The following is a 21558-nucleotide window of genomic DNA, read 5'->3' as shown; positions in this document are numbered from 1 at the left end:
ATGACGTCTTAAGTTTCATTTCTGTTATGGATAGGCGTCTGATCCCTACTGAACTACCTAAAAAAATTTAATAAAAAAAAAACAGGTTGGATGCACTCTGCTTTCTCTATCTCTACCTCTCTCTTAGGGCTGGCAATGGGCTGAGCCCGACCCCAGTCCCTAGCCCAGCCTAGAAGAGCCGTGCAAGGACCGAGGACCCTAGCTTTGTTTGGGCAAGGCCAGGCCTAACAGAAAAACAAACAAAAGTTGAAAGAACAAATAAACATATAAGGCTTAACATGGTCGTCCCTGTCATGGCCATGGCCCAAGCCCGACCTAGCCTAGCCCAGCCCAGCCCAGCCCAGCCCAGCCTTGCACTCGATCTTCTAGGGTTCTCGATAACCCCTAGCTTGCGGAACCGGTAATCCCAAATACCGGGATCCTACCCAAGATTGTATACATGATTGGCTAAATGCAAAGCCGATAAATACAACTATAGATTGAGTACAAGAAATAAAACAAACATAAAAAACACTCTACCACAACACATGATTTATGTGGTTCACCTCGTAGGGCTACATCCACAACCTTATCAAGTAGAATTCTTCTATCTCAATGAAGATTGCATTTTTGGGTTACAAGAGATAATATCTATCTCTAAACATCGGTAAAAGACCATCATTGTTCTTCCCTTATAAACTCGCTCTTCCGACCGACCGAGCAATACCGTCGATCAATATCTTCTTTTCCATTGTAATACTGTTATGGGACGAGAGCAACTGAGTGATTTTCTCTTTCTAGATGTGGAAGCCTTACCAACCCAATTTTCATAAGAATACCACCTCTCTTTCGGCGGCTATGTCTCTCTCTCTTGGAGACCAATTTCCATCTTGGAGATCCCTTTCCAAATGGGTGACCCTCAAAAGGATCGGTATTATGTTATCCGACCGAGTGACACCATCGATCAATGACTTCTTTTCCACTGTAATTCCACTAACCGAAAGATAACCTTGAAAGCAACCGAGAGATTTTCTCTCTCTCTAAAAGTGGAATCCTTATCAACTCAATTCTCATGGGAATACCTCTTTTTCGGAGGTTATGTCTCTCACTTTTGGAGACCAATCTCCATCTTGGAGATCCATTCCCAAATGAGTGACCTTCAAAAAGATGGGTATTATATCTTCTTTAGCCATCTTTTTTATAGGCATCACTTGTTCACCAAGGACGCCCATTTTTTTTTATTTATTTTTCATAATACCCTCAATTTTTGATATGAAACATAAGTATGATAAATTTGACAATCACCAACCTATCAGGTCAGGTATGCGGTGGCTCAGCCCTAAGCGACATTATCCTACTTACTAAAGGCCCGGGCACCCAACCCATTACTAGCCCTACGGTCTCTATAGACTGTACTCTCGTTAATGTCCCCTCTTCCTCTCTCTAATATTCTCCCACTATTTCAAGTCCGGCTGGCCTCAAGTCGGATTGCAATCGAACTTCATTGGACCTATCCAATGATCTTGATTCCTGAATGAAAAGAACCATTCTTATTTTGCATTCCCTTTTGAGGCTTATCTACCTTCAACAAACTGATATTTGCCAAAAGACTTATTTACAGTTGGAGTTGTTCCAATGTTTATAGCATATAAAGTAGGTGATACTTACAGCTCAAACTCTTAAAACACGGATTGGTGATCTAGGGTGCCCCTCCAAATTTTTGATTTGGTTTGGCTGACCAGCAACCCATATCTCAACACCCCTAATTAAATAATTTAAAAAATCAAAAAATTTGAAAAAATGAAACCCGACTCCCGACTGATTCTCAATTCGAATCAACCAGTTCCGATCCAGATTACCGTTTTTCCACGCTCACTGGTGTAAATGGTCCTGGAAGGAAGGGTGCCCTGGCTTTTTACCATTCGATAGGGGCAGTTTAGTGATTTGGAGATATTTTTGGACGTAGGAAAAGTTCACAAAATTTAGGTCATTTATTCGCGGGATCCAACGGTAACTTTGTGATGAGAGTCACGAGAAAGACTCGAGAATTTTGATGGAAAAAGTTTAAACTTCGCGCCAAATTTAGCCGTTACAAGATAATATAAGAGGAGCACATTAAAAACGCAGCCTTCCCTGAGAGAATCCTCTCACATTAAACAACAACCCAAGCTTAGCTTTTTGGAATACAAACACACATCGTTGATAATTGGCGCATCTCTCTCTCTACATAACCGAGAGTTGCATCAATTTCTCTCTGTAAAAATCCACAAGCTAATCTGATGTTCGATCTCTAAAAACCCACAAAAAGTTCTGAATTCCTTCTCTAAAAGCCTATAAGCCAGTGTATGTTCGTTCTCTAAGAAACCCAGAACCCATGAGTTACGAGATGTTACAGAACTAGGTTTAGTACCTCAAGAACCCAACAGTTTCCTCTGATCCAAACTGGAATGGCACTTCAAAGGCTGGTCGGAGACAACTTAAGCAAACTTGGAGAAAGCATAGCTCATTTCTCTGCTAAATTTAGTGGTTATTTATCAGTGATCTTCTCCAAGTTTGGTTGGTTCCTCTTCCATGCAGTTCTAGTGGCTGGCCTAGTGTACCTCTTACTCTCATCTCAACCTTCATTCCCGTCGTCACAATGCTTCCCATCTTGGATGTTAACCAGAGAGAGAACCAATTCCCGCTCCCCATTTTCCAATAATTTTAGAAGTCCCACCAAAATTGGCCACATTCTATTTGGTATAGCGGGTTCTTCTAAAACATGGAGAAACAGGGGTCCATATATCGATCTTTGGTGGGAACCCAACAAAACCAGAGGCCATGTATGGTTAGACAGTCCCCCAACTAAGTATCCATGGCCATCTTCTTCTCCTCCCTTTCGAATTTCAGAAAATACAGCAATATTCAATGGCTACAATAAGCATGAGATGCCGTTTGCGATTCGAATGGCTAGGGTTTTGCTAGAGAGTTTCAATTTGGGTCTAAGTGATGTGAGATGGTTTGTTATGGGGGATGATGATACTGTATTTTTTGTTGATAATTTAGTGAAGGTTTTAGCAAAGTATGACCATAACAAGTACTTTTATATTGGGGGAAATTCAGAAAGTGTGGTGCAAAACATGGCTCATTCGTATGACATGGCCTTCGGCGGAGGGGGTTATGCAGTGAGTTATCCTTTGGCCAAGGCTTTGTCAAGGATCTTTGATGACTGTATAAGAAGATATCAGACACTTTATGGGAGTGACCATATCATTCAGTCTTGTGTTGCAGAGGTTGGAGTTCGCCTGACAAAAGAGCCCGGGTTTCATCAGGTGGTCTTTCCTCTCTCTCTCTCTCTCTCTGTCACACACACGTAAGACTCCTTTTAAATTTTTTTGGTTTGTGGAGTAATTTTTCTTTTTTCCCTCAACTATGTTACAGATTGATCTATTAGGAGATATATACGGCCTTCTATCAGCCCACCCGATGTCCCCGTTGCTCTCACTTCACCACCTTGATTATATAGCACCCATATTCCCAGGCATGACAAGGATTCAAGCCCTCAAAGTTCTCCTAAAGGCTTCGAAAGCCAATCCCCCACAACTACTACAACAATCCATATGCTATCACAAAGAACATAATTGGTCTATCTCAGTATCATGGGGCTACTCTGTTCAAATTTACCAGAAGATTTACCCCCCAGGTTTTCTTACCATACCTTTACAAACCTTCAAGCCATGGAGGAAATCTGGGGTCCTTTCCTTCATGTTCAATACCAGGCCTCTCTCCACTGATCCGTGTGAAAAACCCACTGTTTTCTTCTTTGATTCTGTGAAACCAGTCAGTCCATTTGTTAACCTCATTGAGACGGTTTATGTTGGGAGAGAGGATCGAAGCATTTCGGCCTGTAACTTGAATCAGAGTTTGCCAAACATAGTCGATGAAGTCAGAATTTTTTCCGAGTTGCAGGATATTAGAGTGGTAATTTTGGTTATAAACTAAGATTTTTGGTTTTTGCGTGTGTCTGAAGAGTATTGCTAGGTATTTGTCACTTCTCTCTCCATGATTTTGAAAAATTGGGTACTTTTTGCAGGCTGGGAGTAGAAGACAGTGCTGTGAAGTTCTTCCCTCATCAGGCATGAATGTCACTGAAATAAGGATAAGGGAATGCTTGGATGACGAAAATGTTGCATTCCCTTTATTGTAAGCGAAAGATGAAAGACGTTGAGTGGATTATCCCAAAAGTTATGAGAGAGAAGGGATCAAGCATTTCGTTTCCTGTCAGAATTAGCTTCATTTTATGTGTCACAGGAATGCTCCATACCTTTTCCCATACATTCTTCTTTCTCAAAATTTACAATTTCAAAATATAAACATGTTCTTATCTTTGAAACAAGATGCCAATTTTACATGTGGGTCACCTGAGGCTTTAGGAATACATTCAAATCTACTGCAATGTGTTGGGTACTGAGACTTGCTTGATTACCCCTAGTTGCAGTGAAGTTCCCACTACAACAAATCCAATGATTCAAAACCAACCACCTATGGCAAATCGATTTCAAGAAAGTTAAGCACCTAAAAACAATATACAACATAATAAATTTGGGAAAATGAAAGGAAATAAAGAGAAACGAAATACAAAAGTTAAAACCACAACACACTAGAAACAATAATCCATATCACAACAAACACATAAATATAAGTGGTTCACATTAATCGGGAGCAATTTAGGGGCAAGCGGCCGATAAATGATTTCATTATCATGTAAGAATTACAAGATTTAGGCAATACATGGGTTACCTCACCATTAGTAAAACAACACCAATTTTGCTCACAATCACAAAAGAGCCATCAATCCAACCCTCATGTTGATTCCATCTCCATGGATTTGTCTACAATAGAGTACACCCATGAAACCACCCGAAGTACGCATTTCACTCGATTTCAAATTTTCATTCCATGGCTAATCCCAAGCCAATTAAGAAAGCAAAAAATAAGTGAAATGAAATTTTTTATACAAAGCATAGCAATGATCAAAATTAACACTAGATTTATAAGCAACACTTTAATTAAATCGGCCCTTCCTTCACTAAATTTTGAGCATTGGTTTGAAAAAAATTTATGAGGTGCTTTTGGCCTTCCATCATCTTGTGAAAATCCCAAATCCTCAATTTCTCCACCTTGCTGAATATCCTTGTCAAGACTTTACTTTGCACCATCAAGATCTTCTATTGCCAAATCATATGCCCCATTTTGAGCTTGATCTTCCTCTATGACCAAATTTACTATTTTATTTACATTTATGCTTACTAACAATTTATACAAGTTTTTTTCTCGGACTCCTTTAATTATAACTAGAGTCTCTTTTGAGACTTTGAGCACTCCATCTTGATTGGTAAACATGTAATCTTCTATATCAAAAGAAGACAGTTTAGTCAAACCATTCTTCAAATCCAATACATGGTACATATTTTCAAGAGTTCGAACTATTCCATCATACATCCTTATGCAAATGAAGGGTATTCCAATAGTTTCTCCTTGAGTTACTTCAAATTGATGTGAAACTGCCCTCATATGGCATATATGTATCAAAGCAAAATCTATATGGGCACACTCTACTATCATGAATCTAACTGTGATACTACATGGGATTGCATTCCACCATTATCACCTCATTTTCAATGTAGTTGGATGTTGATTCTTCAATTTGGTAGGCCTCATTTTTAGTTTCACCTTCATCTTCCATTCCCAAACTCTAGCCTTATTCTTTTGCAAGAATTTTTTTTATGTGGTAGGGCTAGCTACAAAACCAACAATCTTTTCATAAGACCCCATCAACTTCGGTAGGAAGTAAGATTTGTCACTTGAAGAATTTATTAATGAATTACCCTACTCATTTGACTAGTAGCTTGCCATTAGAACATCAATTTTTTAACCCATCGAGTAACCAAACCATACGTTATTTTGAAGTTCACTGGCAAGAAGTGCACTAAAAACCGAATCCAAATTGAGGGATTTGTCCTTGTTATAACTCAAGGTAGTAAGAAGATTATTACAAGACTCTGGAATTGAACATAGCAATGACACCGCCTTATCTTCCTTACCTATCTCACCCTGACGCTCTCAATTTAGGTAAGTATGTTGTTGAATTTTTTCAAGTGTTCTGACACTCTAAACCATCTCATCATCCAAGTCTTGTCCCAATGATTTGGGTTCAGCTACATGAATCTTGTTTCTCTATTCTTTCTATCGAGGGTCATACTCTCAGTAAGACAAAAAATCACCATATATTTTCTCACTACTTGCCTTCCACTTGAACCAAATAGCACTTCTTGACTATTGTTGTATTAGCCCAACACTGCACATGGCCAGCCCACCTAAGTCTACTTTTTCTCATCTCGTCGCCTATTAAGACCACATTCAAGTTCCTCGTATATATTCATCTCTTGTCCTCAAAGAATGCAATGTTCTTTTTAAGAAAAATTAATTTATGTGGGACTGTTTGGTATTAAGCTCTCCAGCTGTATCCATAAATCCATTGCCATCTTTTCTCCTACTATATTAAATAGTATTTAATTTACTAAACACAAGTGAATTATGGCGAGCACCTTTTTAATCCTGCATGCTTTTTGGTTTCTTAGATTTTCCTTCTAATATTTTATAAAAGACAATTTTGCACTAATATATCATGAACTTTATTTTATAAAGTTCAAAATTATTCATTCTATGAAACTTCTGTAGTTCAATTTGTAGCTAGCCATTGTTTCAAATTACTATACACTTCTCTCAAGCTTGGATACCACTTGTTAGAAACTCAATTACCCTTGGTTGCAGTAAACGCCCATTATAACAAAATCAAAATGCCTTGAAACCAACTCGTTTATCACAGACAAATCGATTCCAAAAAATCCAAACATACCAAAACTATATATGGTATATTGAATTTGGAAAAAAATAGAAGGAAATCAAGATAAGCAAAATATGAAAGCTAAAACCACTACAAACTTACTACAACTAATAATCTTATCACCACAAACAAACAAATATACGTGAATCACCCTAATCGGGTTACATCTACGGGCAACTGATAAGGAAACCGTTTTATTAGCATAAAAGAATTACAAGATTTGGGTAAATAGATGGATTACATCACAATCAGTAAAGCACCACTGATTTTTCTTTCTAATACCTCAAAAGAGCCATCGATCTAACCTTCATTGTCAACTCCATCTCTATGGCTCCACCTACAATAGAAAATAACAATAAAACCATCCGAAAGAGGATACAAATAGTAGCTAGGTTTTTGCCCAAAATGCAAAATCTCTACTTCACAAGAGCACTCTCTCTCTCTCTCAAGATCAACTTTTTCTCTCCACATAATTGCTTATAAAGGGCCCACTAAAAGCAGTTTTCCACAATGACCAACACTACCTATAAACAATGAGAACACCCATTGGGTTGATCAACACAATGGAGAGAGAAAGAGACTGAGAGAGGGGAATAATAGTAGTTGAAGAGAGGTGCACAGAAAATAGGATGGTTTGGTAAACGTATACCTTGTCACATGGGAAAGTATACATGATCTATATTAAAACATAAGCTCATCGTTTGGTCATTAAAACCACCTGTCAAAACACAATTTCTATTGATTCCTTGGATTTTCAATTGCACAAAAAGCTGTTCAATATTAAACATAAGCTCATCGTCTGAAAGAAAAGAGAATAATTTCAATGTTCAATCCACAATCGATGAGGTCTTATGTGGAATTGAAGCTTTGGATCAGCACGTTTAGTCTATAGGTGCGTTAACCGAGGAGTTGATGGGTGAAAGGAGTTCGAAGTTGAAATCTCTTCATGATCATCGTAGAGCTAAACAGTTATATTGGAAGCAAATATCAAGGATAAAATGGTTAAAGGAATGTGATCTGAATACTAAGTTTTTTCATTCTGGTTAGAGCTTTTATGACTAGGGGTGAGATATTCAAATGGGGTAATGCCACTTATATAGCTCTTATCCTTAAAAATTCAGTGACAACAAAGTTATCAGATAAGCCCATCAGTCTTCTGACCAGTCTTTATAAGATTGTGGCAAAGGTCTTGGCTGAAAGATTGAAGTCAGTCTTCATTTTCTTATCTCTAATACTCAATATGCTTTCATTCAGAATCGTCAAATCACCGATAGCATTTTAATGGCTCAAGAGTGTATTCATTCTAGAGTGAGAAGTCAAATTCCTGGAGCCATTATTAAACTTGATATGGAAAAAGCTTATGACAAAATTGAATAAGGGGTACTTATGGAAATTCTTAAGAATGTGGGTTTTGAGGCTAAATGGAGGAATTTGATCTTTGGATGTTTATCCTTTGCTCATTTCTCAATACTTTTTAAGGGAAGCCCTATTGGTTTCTTTAAGGCTTCCAATGATCTTCGCCATGGGACCCCATGTCACCATTTTTTTTTTCTATCTATGCAGAATGTTTTAGCCTGATGATTCATAAAGTGGAAGGTTGTGGGAATTTTTCTGATTTTCAAGTGACTGAGATGGGTCCAAGAGTTTCTTATTTGCAATATATGGATGATACGCTTATTTTATGTGAAACAGATGAGACGCAAGTGAAAAACATTGCTTGATTTTTAAATTGTTGTGAGGTGGCATTGGGTTTGAAGGTCAATTTCCATAAGACTTCAATGATAGATATTAACTGTTCTCCGACCTTGATTTAACATTTGGCAAATCTTTTGGGTTGCTTGGTGGGCTCTTTCCCTTTTACTTATCTGGGAATGCTAATATCAAATTCTAGGCACTCTATAGCAGTTTGGGATAAGGTGTTAGAGAGAGTCCAAGTGAAATTGGATCGTTGAAAACCAAGATACATGTCTATGGGTGGTAGGGTTACATTGCTAAGTTATTGTTTAGCTAATTTACTAATCTACTTGATGCCTCTTATTCAAATGTCAGCCTCAGTGATAAAGAAAATTGAAAGACTGATGCGTAATTTTCTGTGGAGGTCTTTTGGGGAAGAAATGAAGTATCACTTGCTTAGGTGAGAACGTATCTGTACCCCTAAGAGTGAAGGTGATCTTGGCATTATAAGGATAAAATATATGAATGAGGCTTTGCTTTGTAAGTGGTGGTGGAGAAGTTTTTAGTATACGGATCAACTTTGGTTTTAGATTTTGTCTTCGAAATATGGCCTGGATAGGCAGGGAATGTGGTTAGGAGGGGGTAGAAATAGAGAGATGTCTTCTTTGTGGATGTTTATTTACAAATGTAGGCTGATGATTATAAGTTATTTTCGTTGGAATGTTGGTTGTGGTGATAACATCTCTTTCTGATGTCATAAGTGGATAGGTGATGTCCCTCTTATGCTTATTTATCCAAACTTTTTACTAAGGTTTCGCAACCTAATGCTAAGGTTTCTGATATGGTTGGAGTGAGATTTAATTGTGTTGCTTGGAGTATTAATTTCCCATATAATAGGTTGAGTGAAGATATTTATCTTCAATGGAATGATTTGATGGGTATCTTGGTTTCGATTTATATTTCCTAAGGGGCAATAGATGAAGTGATTTGAGAAGTTGAGTGCGATGGGGTATTTTCGGTCAAGTCCTGTTATAGGCTCTTTTTTTACGATAGATGGAGATAGTCTTTACCTGCCGCAGCCAAAGTGTGGAAATGGCCTGTTCCCCATAAGGTGCAGGTATTTTTATAGTTAGTGATCCAAAATAAGATTCTGACGGTGGATAATTTGATTAAGAGGGGAAAAAATTTTACATAACAATTATTTGACGTGTAAAGCGGATGAGGAATCTCGGAAGCATCTTCTCATCCACAGCCACGTTGCCTCAAGAATTTGGTACTGGTTATTTGGGCTACTTGGGGTTCATGCTTCACTGTCCCAATCTGTGATGGGTTTAGTGTCATAGTTAGCCTTTAATCATTTACCTTCCGGGGGTATCTTGGTGTGACAAATAGTAAGAGGGGCTACTCTATGGGAACTATAAAAAGAAAGAAATAGACAGACTTTTGAAGGAGAGAGTTTATCTTTTGATAGACTACTGAGTAAAGTAGAACTGTCTATTTGGTCTTGGCTCTCAGTGACTAAGGAGGGTTGAGGGATTTCACAACCAGATGTTCTGTTGAATTTGACAAATTTGTTTTTGATGAGTAGAGTAAAGATGAGACTAATGAGTATTTGGGTGGCATCAGAGAGTGGGGGATTTAAGTTAAATTTTGATGGGAGCTCTCTGGACAATCCAGGTTTGGCAGGCATTAGGGGATGTGGTGCGAGACTGATTTGGAGAGGTCATCTTCTCATATGCTGGCCCTATTGGTATAACCACGGCTAACTGATCGAAGTTATTGGCTTTGTTGCAAGGGTTAAAAATTTGTATCTTTAGAAACATCGGGAATAGCTGCATTATTGAAGAAGATTCAATGAACGCAATTAATTGATGCAAGAAGGAGCAGCCTATTTCATGGGAATTATGGTCTTAGCTGGTTGTAGATTATGGATTTGGTAGCTCCACTTTTAATTTTTTTTTAGCATGTCTTTTGCAAGGCAAATTCTTTGGCTGACTTTCTAGCTAAAGTAGGGGCCTCTTTGTCCGCTCTAGTTGTCTCCTCTTATGTAATTTCTTTTGAGTAGATTTTATAAATAAAGTAAAGAATATTTGTAAAAAAAAAAGAAGTATATATGATTTATATGATGATAATAGATTATCTTTGAACATAAGGGCTTGCATTATTCACAAATGGCGTGATGGTTTTGGAGATACAAGGGGACCTAATACTTTCATTTTGTAATTTTTCCCACTTTCTCTTGATTGTAATCATGATTGTACGGTCGTTTCACTTATGCCCTTAGATACTTCGCTATCATGGATGATAGTATGTTTTCTGTTTCAAGCCAACTTTAATTGTATTAAATTCTAAGAATTGGTTTCAGTTTATGAGAGCATAATGTGGTGCATTTTGTTCTTGGATGCCTGATCAATACACATGTTTAATGGGATGAATCAATTGGTAGAAGTTGCTTAGGACAATGTCGGTGCTAACGATGAGATGGATTTCAGAACATCTTCCTAACACAATTAAAGCCCAAACAATTTAATTGAGCTTTACTCTGTTTTATGATTTTGATTGTGGTTTGGCAGGTTTTGGCAGCAGTTATGTTGTTTAACCATAAACAATGAATTAAGCCTTGTTCATCATTGTTTAACTATCAGTAATGAGTGATAAACATTCTCGATCATGGTTAAAGTCTCTTCTATTTTAAGTTGACAACAGTCGATCTACAGCAGAAGGGTCTTCTTCTCTATATCCCCAGTTGGATTTCATTAGGAACGAGTGAGAGTATCGGGAGAGGAAACTCTGCGTAAACTTCGATTTGGACAACTGCTCTCTACAATTCTTATTTACAAATTGCTGAATTTTGCATTTTCTCTCTTGTTTCTCGACCGTTTTTTTGAGAAACTTGTTTTCATCAGTTGGAAATCATACTAAAAGCATAAACGAAGCTAGGGCAAGAGAGTAGGATCCTTGTACTCTTTAGAAGTTTCTTTAGAAAGTTTTGGGTTGGCAATGGGCCGGGCCAGCTTTGGCCCCTAGCCTGGACCTAGTCTCTTGAGGGCCGGGCCTGATGGAGTAAAATTAATGGAAACCCGAGCAAAGGAGATGAAAAAATAAGGGCCAGGCTGAATTGGGTTTTTCAGCACTCGTGACCAAATGAGTGGCAATATTCTTTGACACGCATCCATGTATCCAGCCATCATGACCAAATGAGACATTTTGTTACATATGTGACCATGAGGCTTCATTGCTACCACGTATGGGTTGTTTTATTTTATTAAAGTTTTTAATAAAAGGAAAATTGTTTCATGCACGTGGACCACATTTCTACATATGTGGTCCACGAGGTATAAAGCATTCATCTTAAACATGGATGCAAATAGGTGGTGGTCCATCTAAAAATAATTGAAACTAACAGTCCAAATGTTTTCCTCATAGAATTATTAATTTTCAAGATTTATTTATTTTTCATGATCTCCATGTTAGAGATTACATGTACTTAAAAATGAGAAAACTTCTATGTTCCCCTACAATATAGAAGTTCTATCCTCCCCCTTATCGAACCGTCCATTTTTGAATGGAGGGCTAAGATTGCCCGAATCACACTCCCCCTTATCGAACCGTCCATTTTTGAATGGAGGGCTAAGATTGCCCGAATCACAATGTCACATCTCTACACCATTTTATTTTTATTTTTATTTTCTATAAACTATTTTGGCACCAAATTTTGGACGCCCATTCCTCTATTAAACTCGCACTAACAAAAAATATAAAAAAATATTTTCAATAAAATAAAATGACCCAAATATCTCTGAAATTTTCAAGGGGTATTTTGATCATTATTTTTTATCGAAAAATTATTCTTAATATTTTTTATAGGTGCGCCCCAATGAGAAGATGACACGTACCAAATTTCATATTCAGAAAATTTGTATTAAAAAACTAAAAATAAAATACTTTGAGACATCGGATCTAAGATCAAATGGTGAGTGGTTCTCTTGATAAAAAATAGACGGCTGGATGGTAGGGGGAGGACAAAACTTTTATTGTTGTAGGGGGAACGTAGAAAGCTTTCCCCTTAAAAAATTAGGTAAAAAATCCATTTCAAAAATAGATTTTTAAGAGGTGACTCAACTCATAGAAACCGTGTCCTTAATAAAATTACTACCTATTTGTTATTTATTTTCAAAATAGTATAAAAGATTCCTTTCTAAAAACTGTTAATTTATGGATAACTCCAAAAGGATTGGAGAGAGGGCCATTTTAAAAAATGAAAAAATTCTAGGAATACAGGACGTTAGAGTTATGATAACCCATATAAAACAAGGTTGATTGGGTAATAAAAACACCGTGTAAGCTTAGTTGAAACATTATAGCAAAGTGGATCTTCCGGACATTAAAAAAATGTGTCAATTTATACATGGTTCACTTGTTGTTTCTTATTTATTGGGGGTTTTAACCACAATAAGTTGAATACAAGCTGTGTTACATAGAAGCAGACATTTGTGTCAGTTTGTGATATTGATGCGAGTGTCGTTAATGTGAACCAAAAAAATGACATATGGACACGACACATCCATATAATATATAGGTTTCTATGTTCATGCGCATGCTTTTATGTACATATATTGAAGTTTATGTGCACCTCACATCTGTATTTCCATTTTCAACCATTCATATTTCAATCACAATAATTAAGCATAAAATTTTTTAAAGTTAAATTATTAGCCCAAAAAATGTTATTTTATGAATCAGAATTTTCTTCATAATTTCTTTTTTATAGTCAATGTAAGATTGTATCATAACAACATGGAAAAAAGCTAAAAACTATCAGCTAATTATTAAGTCAAATGTATCACCTTTAATTTATGGCTATTAAATTGGTTCTTAATGTATTTATCCAAAATCATATGATCACACCATTTGTAACCTCAATAGAATGTAAAAAAATTTCTATTTTTATCAAAAATAATTTTATTATTCTAAAAATGGTATTCCGAACAAAAAAGTGCCAAATTCAAAAAACAAAACATGTCAAAAAAGGGTCATACCATTATACGATCTCTAGAAGTATCATATGCATTTCTAGAAGATCGACACATGTATCCTTGTCTACCATGGGTGGACACATGGTCAGATCCTTACTAACATATGTCTATATTTTTTAGCATACAAGGAGAAAAAATAATCTCTTTTTAGCATACAAGGAGAAAAAATAATATCTCTCCACTCTATGAGTTTACTTTGCTAAGAATTACAAACAGTTGTGCTTCACTTAGCCCAACAAAGAAAAAAAAGAAAAGAAAAAAAAAAAGAAAAAAGAACTTACTCCTCAATTTCATACTGCAACAAGGTTTTGAAATATGGTACTTTATGAGAATACGTTCATTCTTAGGGTCTGAGACAAAACTCTATTCATTCCCCTTCAAGTGTGAGGAATGCCCAAAATAGTCTCCATTTTCAGATGAATCTATGTTTCATAATTTCAAAATTTCCTGCCAACAGTTACCCGATATCCATATTGGGTACCCGAAGAAGGCATGTAGCTTCACCTCATGCATGTTCATTCCTCTCTTTTATGATTGCTCAGTACCAAGGTTCAATTACTTGGGTCTGGCTTGGGATCGGCCCTGTCCAAGCAGTCTAAGTGGCCTGAACTGAGAAGTGTACCAGCACAAATAAGGGAAAAAGAAAAAAATAAGAAAGAAATTTGTTAAAAATAAGAAACAACAATATAAAGTAAATAAAACTATAAACAAAATATGGGATTAAAAAAAAAAAATTGATGATTGAAAACATTTACAAAAACTCCGCAAAACCAGAAAATAGAAAAATATAGCATATTATCATGGCCTGTTTCGATGTACTTGTATCACTAATAATTCACTATTCCAATAAAGTTAATCCTAATAACAAGCTATTTAGTTTACATTTAGGCTGCGGTTTGTATAGAGCCTAGACTCTAAACAATCAAATTACATCCTTACCTTCAAATAATGTCGAGAAATGAGGTTTCAATATTGGAAATATTTGTGATAGCTTAAAATATATTTTTATATTTATTTATGAAGTTTAAAGCTTAAAAATAGTGTAGATCGACAAATCTATGAAAACTTGAAAATTGACGGTCCAAAAATACGTTACAAAATACACTATTTCCAAAACTTGAAATCTATTTTTTTCTCGTGTCCATGCATCTTGATGTCGAGATGATCAATTTGAAGATATTTGGCTATCAAAACAACCTTTTCTAGTGAAAACTTCGCGGTAGGCTCAAATTTGATTCTTTACAGCCTCGACTCTATATAAACTTTTTACGTAAATGCCTATCTTTTTGAGAAGTTGTTTTCACTTTATTCAAAGTAATTTCGTCAACATTAAATGTTATTAAAAACAAATAGCTAAAAATATGTAGAAACCTTAAGGACAAGGTTTCTATGAGTCCATGTAGTGAGTCTGCTCTCAAAAATATATTTTTGAGAGGATTTTTGGACCCAATTTTTAAGGACATATAAACTCTAACATGAAGATCATGAATATGAAAAAATAAATAAAATTTAAAAATTAATAATAATAATTTTATGAAGAAATCATTTGGACCGTTAGTTTTAACTGTTTTTATATGAACCACCAATTTGCATCCATCTTAAAAATGGATGCGTTATACCTAGGGGGCAAATGTAGAAATGTGTCCCTTGATGCATAGAACAATTTCCAAACCTAAAAAATTAAATATTTAAATAAATTTTACATTTGGGTACTCTTACACAACGACTTTTTCCTTAATGTACTCATTATTTTTTCATTTTTAACACCCTAGCTTTGTAATAAAAAGTTTTTTGAGCAATGGCCCTTTTGGTGATTAGGAGGGTTAGAATATATATCTCTATAAAAAACTAGTAGTAATTAATGTTGTATGTAGGTGATGTCATGCTTCATGTGGATGATATTTTAACTATAGTTAATAAATGTTTTTTTTTTATCAAGAATTTATATTTTATTCTTGATTAATTACCTAAAATACCCCTAGATAAAAAAATTGCTACACTCTACTGTAAAGTACCAAGTGTCTTAAAATGTTGAATACATTAATGAAATACTCAATATGTAGGAGTACCCAAATATAAACTTCTAAATTGTATTATACATAATCAAGATACATATCAAACATATATCCAGAGTATATTAATTTTTTATAATTTAATATGCTTTAGATAAATTTAATTATCTAAACTGGCCCTAAGAAAACTCATTGATCATCATAAAGAAAATCCAATTTTTCTATAAGAATATTTACATAATGATTTAGTAAAATAATGAACCTTTTATAAAAAATTTATGTTTTTTGGGTAATTCAAACTTGAAGATGTCCTCTACTCATAAAATAGAACCCAAAACGTTATGTTACAACGCCCGCAATCACCCTAACTACCTAGCCATAGCGTATTCCTATATTATTATTTTTTTATGGTAATGGGTTTGTACGTAATAACTTAGCTCGAAAAGATGCCAAGTCTAAGTAACTCGGCTAAGACCAAGTCGACTCACGTGAGTTTCTAAAACTTGCCCTGCATTAAAAATACAAAAAAAGAGTTTCCAAAACTTGCTAGGTACACAAGAGTTGTATGGCATTGTAATAAGGGTGACAAAGGGCTGGGTATGGTCTAGGTCCGGCTAGACCCGGAACCGGAGCTGAATAGTATTCGGGTCCAAAATTTGGATCCATATCAGGATCCAATGGGTCCCAGATTTGGTTGGATCTATTGCCACCGTTTGACCATGAGATTTTTTTTATTTTTTTTTATTTTTTTTTACAAATAATACTGTAAATGTTGCCAATATTGTGGCAATATGAACACCTAGTGTGTGTCCAAAAACACATGATTGCCATCATATATCCTATGACTACAGGTACGGGTCGGGTCCCGCTAAATTCAAACCCAAACTCAAAAAGTATTCGGGTCCAAAATTTGGAGACACACCAGACCCGTGGTCAGGTAATATAATTTGAATGTGCAATGCAGGCTATAAAGGGTAATTGAGTTGGAAAAGGTCAAAGGCTGTGTATTATTCAAATTTTATTTTACTTTTGTCTACGTTTACTAATTTCTTACAAATTTAATGTTTTCTAGTGTTAGAACAAAGTACAACAAAACAATAGCTTACAATTACTTAGCTAATATCCATTCTTATTATTTTTCTATAGCAAAGGATGTCGATGATCTATACCCGCTCACAAATATTTGCATGTCTTATTTAGAACTCTAAAAACCTGATAAATACAAGATATCCCCATTAATGCTGAGATATTTTCTTTCAGTGCTGTGCATTTTAAAATATAGAATAATTGTGTAGTTGAACATTTGTTTCCAAAAATAGCACTTATAGGTTAGTTAGAAGGTATTTTTTGGTTCAAATGATATATTATAATAAAAATAAAGATTGTATGCTATGGAACTATTTATTTTGGTATTTTTGGTGTAAGGGGGTCACAATTATTTTTAGTCATTGAACGTAAAATCCAATAGATATGAGTGTGTCACAACGTTCGAGAAATTTTATTTTAGATTTTGTGCCCAAACATGTGCACATCTTCGACCACCCAATTTTAAATCTAACGATCAATGATGATCATGACCTCTCTGTTAGATTTAGAGAAGATGAAAAACTCATGAACAGTTAGGGAGGGAAACAATCTTAATCAATTCTCATTAATCAGAAATGAAACCCTAAAAGGGTTCACATATAAATATAAATTTAGTGTAGATCACATTATCCCTACATAAATATGAAATGACAATAAAAGACAGCTGAGAATTATACATTTTATTTTTATACATACATTATTACCCCCCCTTCAAGCTAATGCGGACATGAGTATAACATTAGCTTGTCCACTAAAAAATCATGGCGGTTTCGAGTAACATATTTGATAAAAATATAAACTTTTTGCGCAGCAAAAGGAACATAAGAGAGAGATAATGTACCATCAAGACGACGAACATGAACATAATGGTAATCTAGATTAATATGCTTTGTTCGCTAATGAAAAATTGGATTAGATGCAATTTTAATTGCACATTGGTTATCTCCATATAAAGGTGTGGGATTTGAAATAGAGATACCAAACTCATTAAGAGGAGCACGAACCCAAACAATCTCACTAGCAATAGAGAACATAGTACGATACTCAATTTTAGTGCTCGACTTGGAGGCAGTGACTCATTTCTTGCTTTTTCATGATATTAATGATGATCCAAGAAATACACAATATTCTGTAGTAAAGCGGCAAGTGTTTGGATCACCTGCCCAATCTGCATTTGCATATGCACTGAGATCAAACAAGGATGTGGAGTCAAAGAATACCCGAATTGAAGTACCTCAAACATAACGCAAAATTCAGAGTCATAGTAAGATAGATGAGGGAACCTACGAGTTTACGATATATCGTAGGCTTATAAAGAGGATTTGCAACATGTGTAGAAAGTTTAATATTGAGTTCCATGGGTGTATCAATAACATTCGCATCAATTGGCCACTAGAAACAAGATCAAGTACATATTTCTGTTGATAGTTATAAATACTATGTTTAGAGCGAGAGATCTAAAGGCCATAAAAATAAGACACTTCCCCAAGGTTATTCATTTGAAATTCATTTTGCAATCGTAGCTTCACATCCTTGATGGAAGTGAAATCATTGCCAAAGATAAGAATATCATCAACATATAATAAAATAATACAAATACCATGCTTTGTGGTAGGAATAAACATGCAGTGATCATGTTTACTTTGAATGAAGCATATTGTAAAATGACAGCCTGAAAACGCTCAAATTACGCACGGGGAGCTTGTTTGAGACTGTAAATTGCCTTACGAAGTCAACAAACCAATGACTTATTTTGACAAGCAAACCCATGTGGTTGGCAAATGTAAACTTCCTCTTTAAGTTCACCATTAAATAATACATTTTTTACATCCATCTACCATATGAGCCACTCACGAATAGATGCAAGTGCAATAAGAGTACGAATAGTTGTCATCTTAGCAACAGAAGCAAAAATTTTGTCATAATTGATGCCATGCTTCTGAGCATAACCTTGAGCAATTAATCAGGCCTTGTGCCAATCAAGGGTGTCATCAGCTCGTAACTTGACTTTATAAACTCATTCACTACTAATGATATGCTTGTCTGGGGGCAATGTGACCAAATCTCAAGTGTAATTTGCATTTAAATCCGTAATTTTCTCGTTCATAGCTATAGGCCAGCATTGAAGGTTAGATACTTGAAAATAAGAAGATGGCTCATGAAACAATTAGTAATGTTTGTAGGAGAACAAGTATGGTATGGGCTAACCACTGGTAAGTTAAGACGATCAGGTGGAACGGGCTTTCGAAGTGACCGCCGAAAGTGAACAAGAGCGCTAGAAGGATCAACAACTGGATGTGATATATGATCAGCATTTGACGGCTCATCAAAGTAGGTTACTGAAAGTGGTAATACCTGATTTTCATGATAATGAAAACTATCATCTTGAAAAGGAGGAATATCGAAACCACGAAGAAAGAAAAACTCGAGTCCATGTGTGGTTGAACTAAGGTGTGAGCGATGTTGGTGGAAGGGTATGTGCTCGAAAAATGTAATATGTCAAGATATTCTAATTCGATTAATAAAAGGATCAAAACAATGATATCATTTTTTATTTGTTGGATAACCAACAAATATACATTTGACAAACTTAGGTGAGAGTTTATCACATATAAGAGAGAGTAAAAGCACAAAGCATGTGCACCCCGAACACACATAACTCACAGTTTCGATGGAAATAGAGAATAGGATGAAACGTAACTCAAGTGGTTGGTTACCAACTCGTCCAAAAAAACTTGTAGGTGCAAGTTTGCTACAGATGCAAACGAAACTTGCAAATTTGTAGATGCAAAGGAAACTTGTAAATTAGTGACGGATGCAACAAATTCAAATTTGTAGATGCAAACGGAACTTGTAAATTTGCTATGAAAATTTTCAATGGAAATTTGAGAGATCGATTACTGACCTTCACAAAAAAGGAGATTTGCGAGGAACAACAAAGAAGAGATCATCAGATCTTTGAGGCTTTGATACCATGTTAGATTTAGAGAAGATGAAGAACTCAAGAACAATTAGAGAGAGAAACAATCTTGATCAGTTCTCATTAACCAGGAATGAAACCCTAAAAGGGTTTATATGTAAATACAAATTTAGTATAGACCATATTATCCCTATACAAATATGAAACAACAATAAAGGACAACTGGAAATTATACATTTTTTTTTATATACACATTATTACTCCTTTTATCAAAACTAAATGGTCTCATTATATACATTTTCACAAAAATATGTAAGATGAAAAATTATTGTTGTTGATAGAAAAAGTCAAGTTAAATTTTTTGAAATAGTATTCATCCATATAAGCCAAAAGTTTAAAAACCATATAACGAAAATGCATTTTATTTTAAGCATTCATATGTTTATCAAGTTATTTACTTTTGGTAACTATAGTTTTTTACTCTTCTCTGCCATTTTCCAAGGATAACCCATGAAAAATCAAGCTCTTTGAAACTCAGTAAAATTGAATGCTTCAGCGCATCGATTTCTGTTTTTTTTCTTTTTTATGAATATTATCTAAAGATCCAGTAATAATTGAATTCTAGATGTCATATTGTGGCTCCCATCACCCTAACCGCGCCTAGAGTATGTCCTTGTTGACCCCGCCCCTTTACCTCCCTCAAAACATCTCCATATTTATCTCTCAAGGAGAATTCCTGACATTTGAATACCCAAGAAACCATCAAAGAGTACGAAATTTCCACATTTCAAGTACTTGATCAAAATTGCTTTTAGTGGGATGTGGGGAATACCTTTGGAGGGGGAAGGGGGTTGGGGTAGTTGAGCGTCTCTAACCCTTATTTAAATTGGAAGGAAATTGTCCTATCAACCTTGACCAATCCACCAAAAATCTCATAGGGTACTGTACCCCTAAGAAACTCAATGCTTTTATCCATGGTTTCTAAGAAGAATTAAGTCATTCCACATATGATGATATCTCGAGGAATTGACTAGAAAAAATGTGTCTAGATGCTCAAATGCTTGGAAATTTCTAATTTTTCCTTGGAGAAGAATTGTCAAAGGAATTAAAGATTGAAAGAGTAGTGGCCACCAATTGAGAAGCTTGTCATGAATCATTTTCCACATGACTTTTGACAACATAGTTTCAATTGGAAATCCTCTTAATGGCCGTTTGACATGATGATAGCCAGCAACCATGCACGCGTCTTCTTCCCACTAAGGTCACAATCTCATTTTTTACCTCCAACCCGACGATTGCGGTAAGAAATATGATCCAGAATTTGGGAGAAATCTTTGAATGTGAGTCGTATAACTTAGTTCCTAGTAGGGGTGGTATTGGACCTGGACCTTACCTGGGGCTCGAGGGTAGGGGTGGTAATGGATCTGGACCTTACCTTGGGCTAGAGGGGTAGACCTGATCTGTGTCTGGGTATGGGTCCAAAAATTGGACCTAGCGAGTTAGGTCCGGGTCCAACTCTTGGAGCTGAACATTATTCGGGTCTAGGTCTAGGTCCAAGTCTGCTAATATTTTTTGGGTCTGGCTTCCGTACTATATTTTAAGGTCCAGGTCCAGGTCCGGTCGGGTCCCATATCCCTACCTGACCCATTGCCACCTCTATTCATCAACTAGGATTTCTAATTTATTTTTACTGATAGTTTAAAAACTCGCAAGTCAACTCAGAATTGCCCAAGTAGGCTCGGGCCTGGTAGATAATTGGCTTACTTACCTTATGAAAATCGACTCAGTTGTTTTTTAGCCTTTCTTTTTCGTTTAGAAATGACTTGTTTTAGCCCTTCCTAATTTGGCCTTTATTTTATTCAATCTGAGTGTGACATGGATAAAATGTTAAATAGTTGATCTCTTATGTGTATTCAAGACACGGGAAATGTTTTTTATTGTATTTTTATTTTTATTTTGAATACT

At 35.6% G+C, this 21558-nt stretch overlaps 1 protein-coding gene and 1 long non-coding RNA gene across 2 annotated transcripts; one reads left to right on the top strand and one right to left on the bottom strand.

Annotated features, from left to right (window-relative positions):
* The first annotated feature begins 2074 nt into the window (after nucleotides 1-2074).
* Nucleotides 2075-4378, top strand: LOC18436258 (uncharacterized). Its single transcript, XM_006846280.3, has 3 exons — nucleotides 2075-3290; nucleotides 3400-3939; nucleotides 4052-4378. Exons 1-3 carry the CDS (start codon nucleotides 2427-2429, stop codon nucleotides 4163-4165), a joined length of 1518 nt encoding a protein of 505 aa, XP_006846343.1. The 5' UTR covers nucleotides 2075-2426; the 3' UTR covers nucleotides 4166-4378.
* A 9357-nt stretch (nucleotides 4379-13735) lies between these two features.
* On the bottom strand, nucleotides 13736-19712 carry LOC148780735 (uncharacterized). The gene is made up of 2 exons (XR_016039735.1): nucleotides 19579-19712; nucleotides 13736-14184 (listed from the first exon to the last, which is right to left on the bottom strand). It is a non-coding gene; the product is annotated as an uncharacterized LOC148780735 (long non-coding RNA).
* Between the last annotated feature and the right edge of the window lie 1846 nt (nucleotides 19713-21558).

The sequence above is a fragment of the Amborella trichopoda genome, chromosome 8 (assembly GCF_054954075.1).
Source record: "Amborella trichopoda isolate Santa Cruz 75 chromosome 8, AtrichopodaSantaCruz75HAP2 v2.0, whole genome shotgun sequence".
NCBI lineage: Eukaryota > Viridiplantae > Streptophyta > Magnoliopsida > Amborellales > Amborellaceae > Amborella > Amborella trichopoda.
This window is presented reverse-complemented; position numbering and strand designations above follow the sequence as displayed.